The 16,195-nt window shown below is 37.9% G+C and overlaps 1 protein-coding gene across 5 annotated transcripts in view; it reads left to right on the forward strand.

Moving 5' to 3' along the window:
* Positions 1 to 16,195, forward strand: part of RBM33 (RNA binding motif protein 33) — a 101,526-nt gene that overhangs the window by 23,215 nt on the left and 62,116 nt on the right. For 4 of the 5 annotated variants that reach the window (XM_069006399.1, XM_069006400.1, XM_069006402.1 and 1 more), the window contains exons 7-9: positions 4,927 to 5,098; positions 9,956 to 10,164; positions 11,946 to 12,255. In XM_069006399.1, the coding sequence (XP_068862500.1) occupies positions 4,927 to 5,098; positions 9,956 to 10,164; positions 11,946 to 12,255 (691 nt within the window). The remainder of the gene's footprint in view (positions 1 to 4,926; positions 5,099 to 9,955; positions 10,165 to 11,945; positions 12,256 to 16,195) is intronic. The other variant, XM_069006401.1, reaches the window with a different exon arrangement.

Consider the following 16,195-nt stretch of genomic DNA (forward strand, 5'->3'; position numbering starts at 1 on the left):
CATTCAAAAGGTACCATCAAAGCAAGTTCTTAACTGATTTTGTTAATGGAGCTATTATAGAATTTGCTCATCATTTAGGGTGAATATTTTGGCCATATCTATGGTTACTGTTATGTTTTGGCTTTATTCTGATGGCTTGCAGATTGCCATAAAATTCACCTTTCCAAAATAGGACCATCTTTTTATTCCTGTATTCTTTTGTATGGATCTTATTTCCATTTGGCAGTAGGCTCACAGTTGCACTCTCCAAAGGAGAATACCACCATGAAAGAGAACCTTTGTATTCACTTCTGTTCATTGCATGGTTAGATGCCTGCCTCCAGCTCTGAAGAGTTTTGTTCTTTATTCGAGTGTTATATAACAGCACTTTTCCTTAAATCTCATAACATCCACTGCTTGTAAACAAGGGTAAGGACTGGTGTTCTCCTGCAACACAAGACTGGAGCTGTAATGGATGCAGTACAAAGAGCGAGCATTATTATCTCTTGATTGAAATTTGGCATCTGAACAACAGAGAAGGGTGTTGAGTGGTTTATTTTAAGCAGTTTCCACATTAAAACCAACTAAAGTATCTTACTATATTGCATGAAGAAATCTTGTAAAACAGGAGAAAAGCTTACTGGCTGGAGAATTGGACCATGATGCGGGGAAACAAGTGAGTAAGAGAAGTGAGACACTTGTTACAAGTGGCACTCAGGTGGGAGAAGTGAGGAATAGGCAGGTAAAGTTTGTTTTTGAAACAGTGCTTGAAATTGCAGAACTTGGTTTTTAAGTGAAAAACACTGTGTGGCTTCCTTGAAAAATATAGTAGTGCTTCAGGAAATATTTTTGTCTTCCTAAGGTATAAAGCAAAACCCAACACCCAGAAGTTTGAGCAGCAAATAGGTGTGTAGAACAGCCACATGAGGTATCATGTCCTAAATATTTTTAGAGGAAAAATACCACTAATTGCTTCTGTGAAATGTTCATAAAAATTAAGCCTCATGAAATTAGAATTTATAATGTCTTTGTTTTATATTGGAAGTAATCTGTAAAGTCTATGATAGGGGATTTATCATTGCATAATTTAAACTGTGTCTTGGGTTATGCTGATAAGAAATGAAGAATACTTTAATCAAGAAAGCATTTAATGAAGAAGTGCTGCATACTACTTTTCTTTTGATAGAATACAGGCTTGAAAAAAAAGGCCAGTGCGTCTATCTGAATTGTTCCATCTGTGTTTAGCCAAAACTTCTGCATTTTAGTTCTATTTTTCAAGTTTGAAAACACTACCTGCCAGCTTGGAGGAAAACAGTCAGAAGAGTGCAAATCAAACCATCCAATTTTGAAACATATTTTAAGGCACTTAGATTAATTTTTTTACTCCCATTTTTCATCTGTGAAATTGAGGTGCCCTTAGAATAGGTGTAATATCCTCTTACCTGCCTTGTTATTTCTTGATCCCCTAGGATTGAAGAATTGATGCTGCTTCAGTGTTAACCTCTAGTAGATGCTTCCACTTCCTTTTTTATGGCTATTTAGTAGAAGTTCTTTGTTTCACCTTTAATTTAGTAGGTTTTGCATATCTCATGAATCTCTGTCACAAAGCTCTCCTGAACACGGCTGGGAGGATCCCATGTTTGGGAGGATCATGCTGTCAGTGTTTGTGCTTCCCTTGGGCTGTGTCAGTGACCATTCCTGCATCTGCCTGTGAGCTCTTCAGGGCAGGAGCACTCACTCCTTCTCCATAGCAGATCATAACTCAGTGTGAGGAGTTCTGCTCAGTGGCTGGGAGTTATGGCATAGTTATTTACAAGAATGGCAGGAACCCCTGACCTCATGGCAGAAGAAAGTCATTCTGTTTCTGTGTAAGGGCTAGCAAAGCTCTTTGGTAGCTTTGTCCAAGGTGTCATGATGGGAAATGTAAAGCTCCCTTTGAGGAGAGCTGCTGAGAAGCCTTGGCTGGTGAGTCCAGTCCAATGACCTCAAGTGGCCATTCAAGGACTGTTTATATATATGCAAACATATTCACGATTAGCAAGTATTAAAGAATCCTGTAACTTACAATATGTCTTAATTCTGTGTCTTCAGTTGTGTCTTTTTGAAACATAGAATCCATTCATGCATCTTGGCAGAACAGCTCCTGCTGTTTGGCTGGAAGCTGGAAAAGATCATGTAGAAGTTTTGCTTTGTAGAACAAACTGCAGGGGACGGGTGTGTGCTCCTACCCTGCTCAGCCAACCTTTCCTGGAGCTGTATGGGGAGAGCATATGGGTGGCTGTCAGTGTTTGTATCGTTGTATCTCCATTGCAAAATCCCTCAATAATAGGTGTAATCAGACTTGGGCATGGGTCAGTTACCGTTCTCCAGCACTGACTTGCCTTGGTGCCTGCTTTTTCATTGGCTCCTTTGATTTTTTTTTTTCTTTTTTTTTTTTTTGTCTTTGATACTTAATGCTTGTACGGCTATTACGAGTTAGTGGGTGGCATGAGCGTTATGCTGATGAATAAAGTGAGTCAGACCAAGACTACAGAATTGGTGTTAGTCAGTAAGAGTAGAATAGTGCTAGTCTAGAAAAGTTTGAGATTTTTTTTGTTTTTTTTTTTCTGTAGCTAAGCAGTTGTCTGATAGTCTGTCAGAACTTTGGATGTTTTCTTTTTAGAATAGATTTTTTTTTTCCAGAATGAATAATTATCAAAATGCAGCAGAGTTTCTGCACGTTGGTGTTTGTTTTTTTTTTAATAGCATTTCGTTAAAACACAGCGGAAGTTTCCAGGACAATGTAGACTTCATTAATCTTTCTAGTCCCGATTCTGAAGTTTGAGCTACACATAGAACCTTGCACATTAAGTTTAGCACTCACAGATGGGATTACATGACTGAGACCAGTCTTTGATTAATAAAAACCAGAATTCCAATGTAGCTTTTAAGGGGGGGTGGACATAGAGAGTAGATGTGTCTGGGATTTATGCTTTAGCGTAAAGCAGGAGGCTCAGTGTAGTGTGAGTATGTCTTGCAAAACAGTTGCTCCACTTCTGACTTCCAAATCCTGGTCCTGAAGGGAAAGTTTCTTAGAAGAAGCAGTGAGACAGTAAAATTATGGGGTTTGTGATATTTATAAAAACAGATTTGATAGAGATATTGCTACTCCTTTCTCTTTTGGGAATCCCTCTTTTGAAAGTAAAATGCCAACCCTGTCTTTCTCTTGGTGTTGTTTGTTTTTATTAAACTATGTTAGCATCTCTTTCCTTGCTAACATCCCTCCTCTGTTTCATGAGTATCAACTGCTTGTCCTCAAAGGTGTTTTGATTATATGTGGATATGTTAATTAAACCAGTTGTGCTCAGTTTGGGTTTGCTTTTGAGGTTTGGATTTATTTCAGTCTTGAAGGGTTTTTTTTCCTGCTTTGTCTGTTTTTACCTGCCTTTTTTTTAATATGATAGTGTTACACCAAAATAAATGTATTTCTAACGTGAAAGCCTTAAAGCCTTTTGTAAAATTTGATTGTTCTCTTAGCTATATCTTAAAGCAGTTTTGTGAGGTGAAGAAATGTAATGCTTAAAAATTTGTCTGGAATGGATAAAACACAACTTGAGCCCATTAATGCCCTGTAACTAAGTACACAGATCATTCATTCACCAGACCAAATCTGGAGTAGCTTTGAGCTTGAGTTCATAAAAGTTTGCTGTCATCTAAAGCAGAAACTGTCTTGCCAGGTCACCCTGTCTCTGATACTGCTTCCCACATTTCTTTTTGGTTATGGATGAAGTAAGGATGCTGGATAGGGAAATTTGCAATCTCTTGCACAGTTATGCCGTTAATTCTTTCTTCATTTGTGATTTAATATCTGTCCACATGACTGTCACACTCGCTGTGCCTTTCTCATATAAATTTCTGCACTGATCTGGCTAATTAGAAGATTAAACCATTTTTGCATGTTAGATTTGGCTCATTTTTTAACTGTCCTCAAGCAGCATAAAATTTATGATGTATTTAGTGGCTTTGCATAGAATTAAAATGCATGTGCAGGCTCTAAGAAATGAACAAATAGGCTTGTACAAGAATTAATCAAATACACAGTAACCAGAAATTTTTATGGAGAATCATACAGTATTAGAACACTTCTCATTTTCAGCTGTAGAAATCAAATATAGCTTGTGTAACACTCTGAACATTATTTTCATGAGGCCTGCATGGGAAAATGAAATTTTTTTTTTTAGTTTATATTAATTTGAAGGAGAGGAATCCATTTTCATTTGGAACATTGTTTTATTTAAATAAATGTTCTCTGTTTTAGAGAGAACTGGAAAGTAAATTCCAGAAGCATTCTGGTAGCATTCCAGAATACAAATTTAGTATTTCCAAATTTTATCCAATCCTGTTCTCATTCTCCCCATCAATATTGAATGAAAACTGGAAAGTATTTGAGGAACAGACAGAGTGAAGACATACATACCTAGGGGAATGAGATTGAGATGCAAGGTTATATTAGTTTTGTTGTTGTTTGGTTGGGTTTTTTTAGCAGCATAGGACTGACAGTTGTTAAAAGATGAAAAAAATTAAGATTTTACTGTTTTTATTACTTGAATCCGGTAGTAACCAAGGTTTGTATCTTAGTCAATTCAGTGGTAAAATGTCAATCTGTGTGCAGAAGTAGCTACTAATCAGATGGAGCTTCCAACTGGAGTTTTAATATTCCCTTAAATATTACAGCAAATTTCTTTTCTAAATAGATTTTACTTCATCGTTTATTATATAGTACAAGTATTTGTATTTCTAAAAAATTCACCAAGCTTTTAAATGCTCACTGAATTATATATGAGCACAATGTATAATGCCAGCAAAATTTGTAGAAAAGGGCTTTTAAAGAAAGCTTTGCTTTTTGACACTGATTGCAAGAGACTTGTTCTTTTGAGGCCTGCATGTCCTCTGTTTTTTGTGATTTAGGCAGCTATTGGATCTCTGGAACTTCAAGAAGAAACAAAAGAAGAATCTGATGAAGAGGAGGATGATGACGAAGAGTCTGGACGATTGCGTTTCAAAACTGAACGGAAAGAAGGAACAATCATCAGGCTCTCAGATGTGACAAGAGAAAGGAGAAACATTCCAGAAACTTTGGGTGAGGTTTTGTGGCAATGGACGGTTTTGCAGAGCTGTGATGAATGATAGTAAAGGGCAAAGGGTGTTTTAGCTGAGGTGCATTCCAAATGTGATTGCAACCATGAGACCATATTTCTACAAACCCCATAGAGACCGTATCTTGTTTGTACAAAAGGTGCTGGTGGCTTTACAAAACAGGGTATTTTAAAAACAAGACTGTACTGGAATAACTAAATTTCAGTACATAATTGTAAGGTAAATGACAATTGGATTTGTTTTCATGTATCTGTAGATTTATTCTTAAGTTTAATATAAAAACAAGACCAGCCAAGAAGGAGAAAACCTGAAGTGGAGCTTGGCTGTTAAAGGAACTGTGATTTGAATTAGACTTTTAAATGTAATTCTAAGTGGTCTGGAATGTAGCCCTGAGATATAAGGGAAAGAGGATGCAAATGTGGATAATTCTAGAAAGAGATTTTTTGGAAACTAACATTTGGCAAAAACACAATCTTGTGGTTGCAAAGTGGTTTCTACTTGCACTAGTTTTTCCTGATAATTTGTTGATAGAGACCAGATAACTGACCTTGTGGTCGAAGGTTTAAACTGCAAAAAATTCTTGTTTGCATATAAATATCTGCTTCCTTTTGAGAGTATAGAGCAAATTTTTACAGCTTCTGTGGTTTTAAAATGAAATTTCATTGCAGACCTACATCTCCTTACTCTAAAATATGAACATAGTTCAGAAAACACTTAAAGAGGAATTAACATTTCAGTTGAAGTTACAAATGTAATTTCCATCCTGTCACATTTTGGTGACCTTTTGTGACAGCTTGTCTCTATTGGAGGAGTGCATTCTTACTTACTGATTAAAGATGTCATTTGAAACCATTTTATTACCAGAGATAGTGAAATTAATTTTGACACTTAGAGACAGTAGAAAAATAATTGCTGATTCACAGCATTAACTGTGTGTGCGAGAAATACAGTCAAGATGAGACCAAGTGTGTGCTGGTAAAAAAGATGTAAAAATACTGTGTTCTCAAAAATGTAGCTGAGATCTTTCCTAAACATTTCTTTATGCAAGATAGTGTAAAGAATGGCTTTTCAAAGTTCAGAAGAGGGGTATTGTAGGACATCTATGCAATTGATTTCTAGTGGCATCAAGTTTGTCACCTTTGGTAAGAAATACTTAATTTCTTTCAGTGCATGTAGTTGAAGTCCTCTGAGTGGGAATTGTCACTATTCTCTGGAGGTAGTCACCTGTTAAGGAATGTGAAGAGGAAAAATGTCTTTGGTATTACTAAACTAAAGTATTCCCTCTGAATGTAATAAAAAAACCACAACCAAACTCTTAGACTTACGCAGTACCATTTGCAAAGTGTTAACAAAGGTCAATTGGATGTGGCAGTACTTCTTGTTATGCCCTGCTTAGTTGGCTCATGTTCACTCTGATGACTGGTGGCTGAGGTTTCAGGCAGGGCTAGGAAATTAAAGTGCATGTTTTAAATTTGTCCAGTTGTTCTGTGTCCAGAAGCAGAGAGTGTAATCAGTTTGCAGATCTGGATGATGAGGAGAAAAGAAATGACAAGGTATTGCATATATATGTAAATGAATATGTATTAATAGTTGTGCACAAGTTCTTAGCCAGTGAGAAGCAGTATTCATGTGAGTACCTAGCTGTGCTTTGGAAGAGCCCAGGGAGGGAAAGAGAATCTCTTCTTCCTCTGCTCATCACCTCTTTTCTACTGAGAAGTCTGAGCTTGCTTTCAGGGAAGCAGGGACTATTTTTGTTGCTTCCCTCCTTGCAAAACCATCTCCCATGCCATCTCTTCTGCTTGATCTCTGTATGTGGGACACAATGCTCTCAAATTCAATATGCAGCCCCTCTAATAACAGAGCTGACTATATTTTGCTGTGTGGTGATGTATAGATACCTACAGCACTTGAAGTTTTCATGGCATCAGTCTTAACATTTGCAGTCTGTCTGTGGTTCTGAACTTGAACTTCTGTGTATGAACAAAATTCTTCACTGTTGATCTCAGTGGCATGTTGTGGGGAAAGTATGTTTGATGTTGATATAATTTTTTTTTAATCAAATGGTTATATTGTACTTCTATGGTCATAGATGTGGTATCAATGTGAATTTATGGGGAGTTTTGTTTGGGATATTTTTTTTCCAAAATTAGTGTTACATGTGTTCACTTTCCTGACTGAAAAACTAAGCATGTGAACTGTGCCTTTAAGGACACGGCCTTAAAAGTTTGAGAAATTTTGTGTAAAGTGAGGAGTAAAACAATTTATTCACTTTGAAGAGGGTGATTTTGCACATCCAAAATTGACAGACTTGACTTTGCATGGATGCTGTCATCCCTTCCCCAAGCTTCATCAGCATAGTGCTCTGAAGTAATTTTGTTAGGAGCAGCCCATTCTTTCCTCCCAAGTTGTTTCTATTCAGTGTCCTTCAATGTGTACTACTGAGAGATTTGGCCATAATCTTACTTTTTAGGAAGCCTAGCTCTGTTCCCAGGTTCATTAAAAATTGCTTTCCTCACGTGATTTCTAAGCTGTTTAATAGGAGCTTACTTCTTATCTTGCATGACTATCAGTGGTAGGTACCTGTTGCAATGACTGAACTTTATTTTCCAGACTACAGCCTTGCTGAGTTCAGGGTTGTAGTGTGGAAGATGGCAGAGAAGTTGCCCTGCCTGTCCTACTCCTGGGAAAGCAAAACAGCTGTCCAACCAGCAGCATTTCCAGGATGCCGTGTAGGATTTGTATCGTTTCTGGATAAGGGAAAGAGAGTTACTCTTTTGCAGCATAGTGGCACTATTTTTCCCTGTGGATATATGGGAAGTAGTGGTCTGTTTTTCAGGCAGCTCAAGTTAAAGCTCACATTTGCCCTTTCATGCTCGTGGGTTTCTGAAGAAACACAACTTGATGCAGGTGTGGGGAGGAAGGAGACTTTAAATCAGAGCTCTATTTTTCCCATCAAACCAGCTTTTTTGATCCCTGGCTGACCAAAGATGGTGGTTGTTTTAGTTCCATATAATGCTTTTGATTGCTTCAGGCGAGAGTACATTTGTCTTAATTTTTGTCAGAAATGCACATTTGGTACTTAAGATTTGAGAGACTGTGGTTCCTTTCCTCCTTTTAAGCATTCTGTAAGATTTTCCTGATAAAGCCTGATTGTTGTGGGCTCTGCTGTGCAGGTGGCTTGAGGGCAAAGGTAGCATTTCATAAGAGTATCTGCTAAGGTTTTATGCCATTTGATTATGGTGTCAGAGTGGAGAGAAAAGGAGGTAGAGAAGCTTTCCCACCACCAACATGCAGAAATGAAATAGGAAACTGGGAGATCCTGGGCTTTTAGAAGTCTGTCATGTTTGCTGTGTTCTTACAGGCCATCAGCAAGTTCAGAACTTTTAAAAATTGAGAAGCTCCTGCTTTGTGGAGGTGCTAAATATTTCTGAAAACTGGGACATGCAAATTTACAGTCATTGCAGCTCAGTCATGCAGGTAGTTTTTGTAGCCAAGTAAGAACAACTGCCGCAGAGGGAATGCTCAGTGCTCACCCTTTTCTGCCCTTCTGTCAATCCTCAACTTCAAAGACTAATAGAGATTACTTATGAAGATGTTTAAGATGGTGGTTTAAGTAGCTTTGGCCTTTAGACTCACAAGAAATTGTAAGAGTTTTCTAATTGATTTAGTTATATATTCTTGGTGGAGGATATCTAGTGGTGTGGAGATGTAGTAGTAGTAGTGTCTCATGCCACATACAAATTATTTTTATTCTGATATTCAGATATTATGACCACTGTGTAGTATTGCAAATTATATATACAATATTAATTAAAAATGTTTTTATTTGTCAGGAGTGTGTTTGTTTTTAGTGGTTTAATTTTGCCTTGTTAGAGGCAGAAATCAGTGTTGGGGTAACAAAGGGATCTGACTGGCACATGGCAAAAGACTCAGCTGCATATTTGAGTTAAAGTTTATTATTCCTTTTAAGTGATTGAAACCTAGTGTGTGGTACAGCATATACTTTCATGGTGTTTCCTGAAGTGTGTTGTAGACTTTTTCTGTATTTTCAAGTAGTTTCATTACCTGGGTCTATTACTGCATCATTTCTTGCTTAATGTTGTCAGCATTGTCCAAGGTTTGAAGAAAATTTGTCATCTTTGTTGATTACCATGTGTTCTCTAGTGTTTACCTATCACGTGAGTTGGGTGGGTGTTATCAGCAGCCATGTGTTTGACTTGAGCTGAGCACAGACTTTAAAGCGTGCTCTCTCTTTAGTGGAATTATCACTTGTGAAGTACAGCTGGTTCTTAAACCACATACAATAAAACAAAAATTAAGTAGTTATGTGCTAGAAACATACTTAAGCAAGCAGAAAATCCTTCTTCGGAATAGGCCAGTGTGCAGAAGTCTGGGGGATAAAATCTGTTTATGTGGAAGACTCAACAGATCCTTTACTGTAAAGTTTACTGGAGATTCATTGTCTTGCCTGACATCTGCAGATAAGAGAGATGTTAAAGATAACGGAACTTTGAGAGGAGCCACAGCCTCCTCTTAAAGAAAAAGGCAGATTTCAATATACCATCTTCAAAAAGAAAACAACCAAACCTTTTTGTTCCTGTTTGTTTCATTTATCTGCTGCTTTTTGCCTGTGCAAAAGACACAAATATCAGTGCTCTTTTCTTTAAAAGATGTCTTTAATGAAATGTTAATATGCCACCTAAAGGAGATCAAAGTGCCTGCAAATTTTATGTTAGTTGCAGGGATTCTTCTATAGTTCTGGCACTGTTTTATTTGCCATTGTGTTTTCCAGCTTTTCAGCACAAAGCTAAAATATTTTTCCTAATATCTCTCTCAACAGAGCTTTCTGCAGAAGCCCAAGCAGCATTACGTGAATTTGAAGAGAGGGAAAGGCAGCTTAAGCAGGGGCGATACGGCTCCAGGAGAGGAGGGAGAAGAGGAGGCTCGGTTATGTGCCACGGAATGGGAGAACAAAGGAGAGACAATAATGATAGGGGAAGAATGAAGGATCACAGGCCTGCACTGCTGCCAAACCAGCCATCAACAATGGTACCTTTTAATCCTTAGTATTCTTTGAGCATCCTTTCAGGAAGTTGTGGAGAAATGCATTTTAAATCATGAATCTTTGCGAAGGTGGGATATATATTCTGCCTTCTGCTCTTTCAGGGCGCTGTTAGGCAATGTGGGCTTTCTGTGATGTGGTGATTGTAAAGTATGTGCTTAGTCCTGTTACTGGCTTGAGCAATCTCAAGGCCTCCAAATAAAAAGTGGATTTTGACTGATAGATCACAGTCAGACTTACCTGCTGGTTTGCATGAGGATGGAGGAAAAACTGAATTCCTCTGAGATGTCTTCTACTTCCAACATGGAAGCATGTTCAGTCTCACATTATTCGTAATAATGTAGTTTAAAAAATGATTCTGTAAAATACTTCTTGGGTTCTGTCAGGATTTTTGCTGATACTTCTTAAAAAAAATCTATTTGCATATAAGCTATGGTACTGTGGAGGTAAATAAAACCCTAGGACAGTAATCACCACTACTAGATAAGTTATTATTTTGGGATTTCAAATGAAATTTAGTTTTGTTTCTACTTTCTTTTTCTCCCCTGTGCTTTGTATCGCAATCTAAAAGGCTCTACTTTTTCCATCAAAAAAAACCCTACAAAAACCAAAACCAACTGTGGCAAGTGATCAAGAGGTCAACACTTATTTTTGTTCACTGATATAAAATATACTGGAAGCTGAGATTGTAGAACAAAGTCTGTAAATGTCTTTGCAGGACAAGGTCATCTGTGTTAAACAAAGGTGATTTTTTCCGACAGCAGTAAGTAGGTGCTGGTCACTGGCAGGAGTCGGTGCATATCTCAGCGCTTGAGAGCCCTGCAGTAGAGTATTTCGTGCTTTTCAAGCATTGAAGGTTGAAAATTTTTTTTCTATTTTGCTGCAGTCCTTGCAAGCTATTTTGATTTTAAATGTAAATATTTTTTGTGCTCATCACAGTGACTTCCTGTGCACACTATGTAGCTGCTTTGCTTTATGTGTATGGCTGTTGAAAGAAACAATGTCACATCCTTGTTGCTAAAAGGTTGCCTCTTTGGGTCGCTTCTTGCACTGCCATGGAAGGTACTGGAGTAGGACTGATATCTAGTATCAGTGACTTCAGAGGCAGAAGAATGTCTCTGGAAAGAAACAATATTTTTTTTTATTAGCACTGATTGTTTTTGAGAGTTGAGCAAGAGACTTTCTTGTGTGTTAGGGAAGATAGCTTTGAAAGGTATTTTTAAATGAGTTTTTTCTTCAAGCAGTATGGATAGTTGTGCTGCACTGGTATCTGAGGGGTATTTGAATTTGTGCTGTACTGATATCAGAATTTGTATTTTGACTTCAGTTGATGGTGCTAGGTCTGTTATCTCAGGTTCTTCTATACATGAGACAAAAGGTAGTGGATTTGTTTGGATACTAGGACTCAGATTTCTACTGATCTTCACACACACCTTATTGCAGTTGATAACAGTTTCCACTGACATAGGCAGAACCCTGCCATATGAAACTAGACAGTTCCACTGTTAAAAATGAGTGAATGTGTCTGCATTCCCTGTGTGTTTCCTTGCTCTTTGCTGTCCTCTCCTTCATATGAATGTTCTCGATTGCTCCTTTGCTTTTCTGTGCTGATGTTTTTTAATGGTTCCAGTTGATTATAGGAAAAAAAAGTTTCTCTGTTCATAATTGGCCTTAATTGTTCTCCAGAGATGTCTTGGTTTTGTGCTCATTTATGTCAGGATATTTTAACTTAAAAGCCTAGTGACTCTGTTCTTTTGTCTGACTTTAGACTCACTCACAGAGGTTAATTCCAACACACCAGCAACCTGTTATGAGTCTGTTCCAGCAGCAACAGCAGCAGCAGCAACAACAACAACAGCAGCAACAGCAGCAGCAACAACAGCAGCAGCAGCAACAGTTACAATCTCTGCTTCCTTTACAGCATCAGCATCATTCTTCTCCTCCTCCAGGGCTACATATGCCCCCTCAGATAGAAACACCTCGAATAATGATGACTCCCCCTCCAGTGACACCTCAGCAACCGAAGAACATTCACATAAATCCACATTTCAAGGGGACAGTAGTGACGCCTGTACAAGGTGAGCTTTCTGAACACCTTCCCAGTCATGCAAGCGTGACTCATCTCGTTCTTTGCCAGGGATGGAACAATTTGTTTGTTTATCACTTCATGGAAATGTGCTTCAGGCTGCTCTTTTTTTCATGAAGCTTGAAACAAATGTTTTGCCAGAAGTAAGACATAATGTTGTTGGACTGTGGCCAGCTGAACAAGCAAAGCCTTTTCAGCTTTTATCATGTTTGCTATTCTAATGTAAAGCCTGTGAAGAGCAGTGAAAATGGAAACTGAAAAAGAGAATGTGCTTTTCAAAAAACAGTAAGTGTCAGTTTTCAAAACTAGGAAAGTACTGCAGTTTGTAAATTTCCCAGGACATCCCAACCATTCACAGAATGACCATCTACCTGTTTCAGTGAGAGGGTACTGAGGCACCCCTTGCAATATAATTGCTCTGTGAAAGATACCAATTGCTGTCCTTACTTAACAAGATAATGGGCCCTCAATTCTCCTTTCAGGGCCACATCTGTAATTGTTTTGATTTGCAAATATACAAGTATGTTTTTTCTCTAAGTTAACACAAACGTTCTTTGGGATACCCTTCTTAGGGTAGCTCTCAGCAAAGCTGTTCATGTTACTGCTTATTTAGGAAGTGTTTAATCCCAAAGAGGGTTAAAAAAAGAGACACCTGCATAGCTCTGATTTCTGATTATGTTGGTACAAGACAGACTGAAGAAATACATAAATATTTATAGATATTTACCATTAGTTTTTCTCTATTTTTTCCCCTTCACATCAGAACTCCAAGCCAGTGCTATCTTTGCTTCATTTATTTGACCAATGAAAAACAGGAATTTGACAGGGTAAAATATTGCCAGTATATGGAGGTCTGTTGTGCTTCTCACAGATGGCTTTGTAGTAGCTGTGTCAGAGAGCTTATTTTGCTTTTCCCTGTGGTGCTTCCCACCAAATTATGCGTGAGGACAGATTATCTGGAAACGCTCCAAAAGACCCTTTACTCTTGGATTTGTGCCTTCTGTGCATTTTTCTAGTACTACCAAAGTAAGTTACTGTTTAATAAAAGCAAAAATTGCTTTTACACTATTCTAGATGCTTTTTCTCTGTCCCTGTGAAATAGTACCAGATCTTTTCTAGCTAGGTAATCAAATGTGATTGTAATGCTGGGAATGGCTATTAAGGATTTTGCCTAATGTCAAAAGTGTACCAATGTATTTTTTTTCTTTCGTCTGAGGAGTTCTTATTCACATTACTGGGCAGCTTCAGGCTCTTCTCAGCTTTACCACTATGTCTGTGGCACTGTGGCTGTTGCAGGTCTCCTGCTTGATCTTGTTCATAGTCTGTTTTTCAGTCTTCATTTCCATAGAGTTGTGTACCTCCTGCAGGTTAGGAGAGCTTCAGTATTGGATTTGTAAGAGGGATGGGGGTTCTTGGGGTTTTTTTAGATTTTACACCTGCTGACTTTATGTGCACATTCATTTCTTGGCTTGTAAAAGTCCGGGGGTTCTCTTAGACTGAGCAGCCCTGGAGAAGGAGTGATTGATTGTTGAATGGTGTTAAAACCTGCATTCAGCAAGGACATTCTTTGCTCTGTGTAGTGATGGCAGCTGCTTCGTATGAAATCCCTTTGTGCCATTCATTCTACTGAAAGAGTCCTTGGCAAGACTACTGAATTTTTCTGCTAATAGGTGTGCAGCATACTGTTAAATACAATCTTTTAAGTCACTGTAGAAATTTAATCTTTTTGATTAGAGAGCATATATTAGAAGCTGAGTCTCCTGCAGTGACTGAGAGTAGTGGCCATCTCAGTCTTAATTTGTAGCAGTACAGTTATGTTACACGAAAGTAAACTTGCACACCTAAGGAAAACGTGAAAATGTGTTGGAAATCAGATAATAGATAAATGAGCATAATTCTAAAATCTTCAATGGTATTTGCATGTTAAGGTGAATTTTAAAGCAGTCACTGCAGGCAAGTGGTTGATAGACATTCTAGTGTAGGGAGTGCTGTTCCAAACTCTCTTGAAAAATCTTCCTTTAATCCATCTACTTGAAGCCCCAGTAGGCGGAGACTGGTGGTTGACAACATAAGGATGTGTTTCACTTGCGGCATCATTTCTTTCAGGGTAGCAGGAAGGATGAAACATCAGATTGACTTTGTGTTCTTGATGATGTCCTGCCCCTTCTTGGCTGAACATATTGCCAGATACATGAGGGCTTTTACACACAGTCAGATAGGTGCAAAGTTTATTGGGATTCGGTTGTTAAAAATGTGATGCCTGGAAGCTAAAAATGCCATGTCTGGAAGGGCATGATATGCACACTTAGGTTCTGGTAATTTTAATGGTGTGCTGTCATGTTTTAGTGTAGACTGGCATTTTTTCCTCTCTAATTTTATGGCAGGATTAAGCTCACACACTTCTAATTGTCAGCACCAGGGACACTTTTCCTAACTGCAGATCATAGAAATACACTTTTTAAACATTTTTTTTTTTGTTTGAGTTAGTCTGGAAATGTATTGAATATATCAGTATTTTCTAAAATAGACTCAAACTTCCTGTAAATTGTTACGAAATTTTCATGTGAATAAAATATCATGTCTGAGAGCTCTAGTAGACAGCTACTTCAGCCTGAAAGGGAGTAGAAACACTGTTGAAGAATCCCATCATTGGCTTATTCCTTTGATGTTTCAAAGGCAAATCTCTTACAGTAGCCACCATCTCCCTGCCCAGCCTTGAATCCCGATTCAAAGAAATAGTTACTTTCAAGTCAGTTTTGTTTCAAATGAATTGGTACTATTTTTATTCTTTGAAGATTCATAAATGATTATGAACTTGGTCTATTGAGCCCCTAAAAGATGAGCCTCTGTGGATATCTGCTGCAGGTGTGTGCAGTTGGTGTTCAGCTGTGGCTCCTGTGGCATTGAATCCCATATCTGTTGCTTGTCATATAGTTTTTTCTTTGTATCCTGTTCTGTAAATTAGTTCTGAGTTGTAAGTAGTAATTTTTGCTGAATGCATGTCCAAATTTGAGTATGATCAATTTATTAGTGCTGGAGGACTGTACATAGATGTACTGTGAAAATACTGATTTAACCTGTGATAATAGGTGTTGCATTTTTTCCCCTTAAATGTTTATACCATAAGTAGCTATTTCAAGGATACTGTGGTGCTGCCAAAATTGACATGAACTAATAAGCAGTTTATGGCAGCTCAGTGTGCCATTTACCTTTTGAAAACTGTTTGGTGTCTTGGGAAAAATCACATTGTAATTCTCCTGAATAATCAGTTTGGGAATTGCTTCTTCATCTTTTCAAGTATAGCATTGGAATTTATAGCAAGAAGCAATTTAATCTTCTTAAAATAGTGTCTTACAACATGCTGTGTATTATTTTTGAAGCATACTTTTCACACCTATGGAGTATTTGAGATCAAGAAAATGAGGGCTTGAGACTTCTCTGCTGCTCAAATGAGTGTCCAAGGATTGAAAGGGCACAGAGTTTGAACTACTACCTTTCATGAGTATTAAATTAATTTGTTTAAAATATATGAGTATATAAATTTATATGCTACTGCTGGAGGCAGGATATGGAAGTAGACTTGAGTGCTCTGTTCAGTTGACATTTCTCTGTTTCCCACCTCATGATATTTTTCTCGGTGCCCCTCTGACCTGTAATACCTGATCTATTTTAGGACTAGGTCTGTCAAGAGCATCCTATCAATTTTTTCCATGTGGCCATGGCTGTTTGATACCGACAGATGTTCATTAGAGGCCAGGATGAAACTATTCAAGTCATCTTCTGGTGTAATGTGATACAAAGCTTGCACACAGTCCTCCCGTGCTGAAAGACTGCTGCAATTAGTTTACCTCATCAGTCTCTGAACCAGCAAACCACAAGTACTTAACAAAAGTGGATGGAAGCCAGGCATGGACATGAACTGAAAAAAACCC

This window comes from Aphelocoma coerulescens, chromosome 2 (assembly GCF_041296385.1).
Source record: "Aphelocoma coerulescens isolate FSJ_1873_10779 chromosome 2, UR_Acoe_1.0, whole genome shotgun sequence".
Lineage (NCBI taxonomy): Eukaryota > Metazoa > Chordata > Aves > Passeriformes > Corvidae > Aphelocoma > Aphelocoma coerulescens.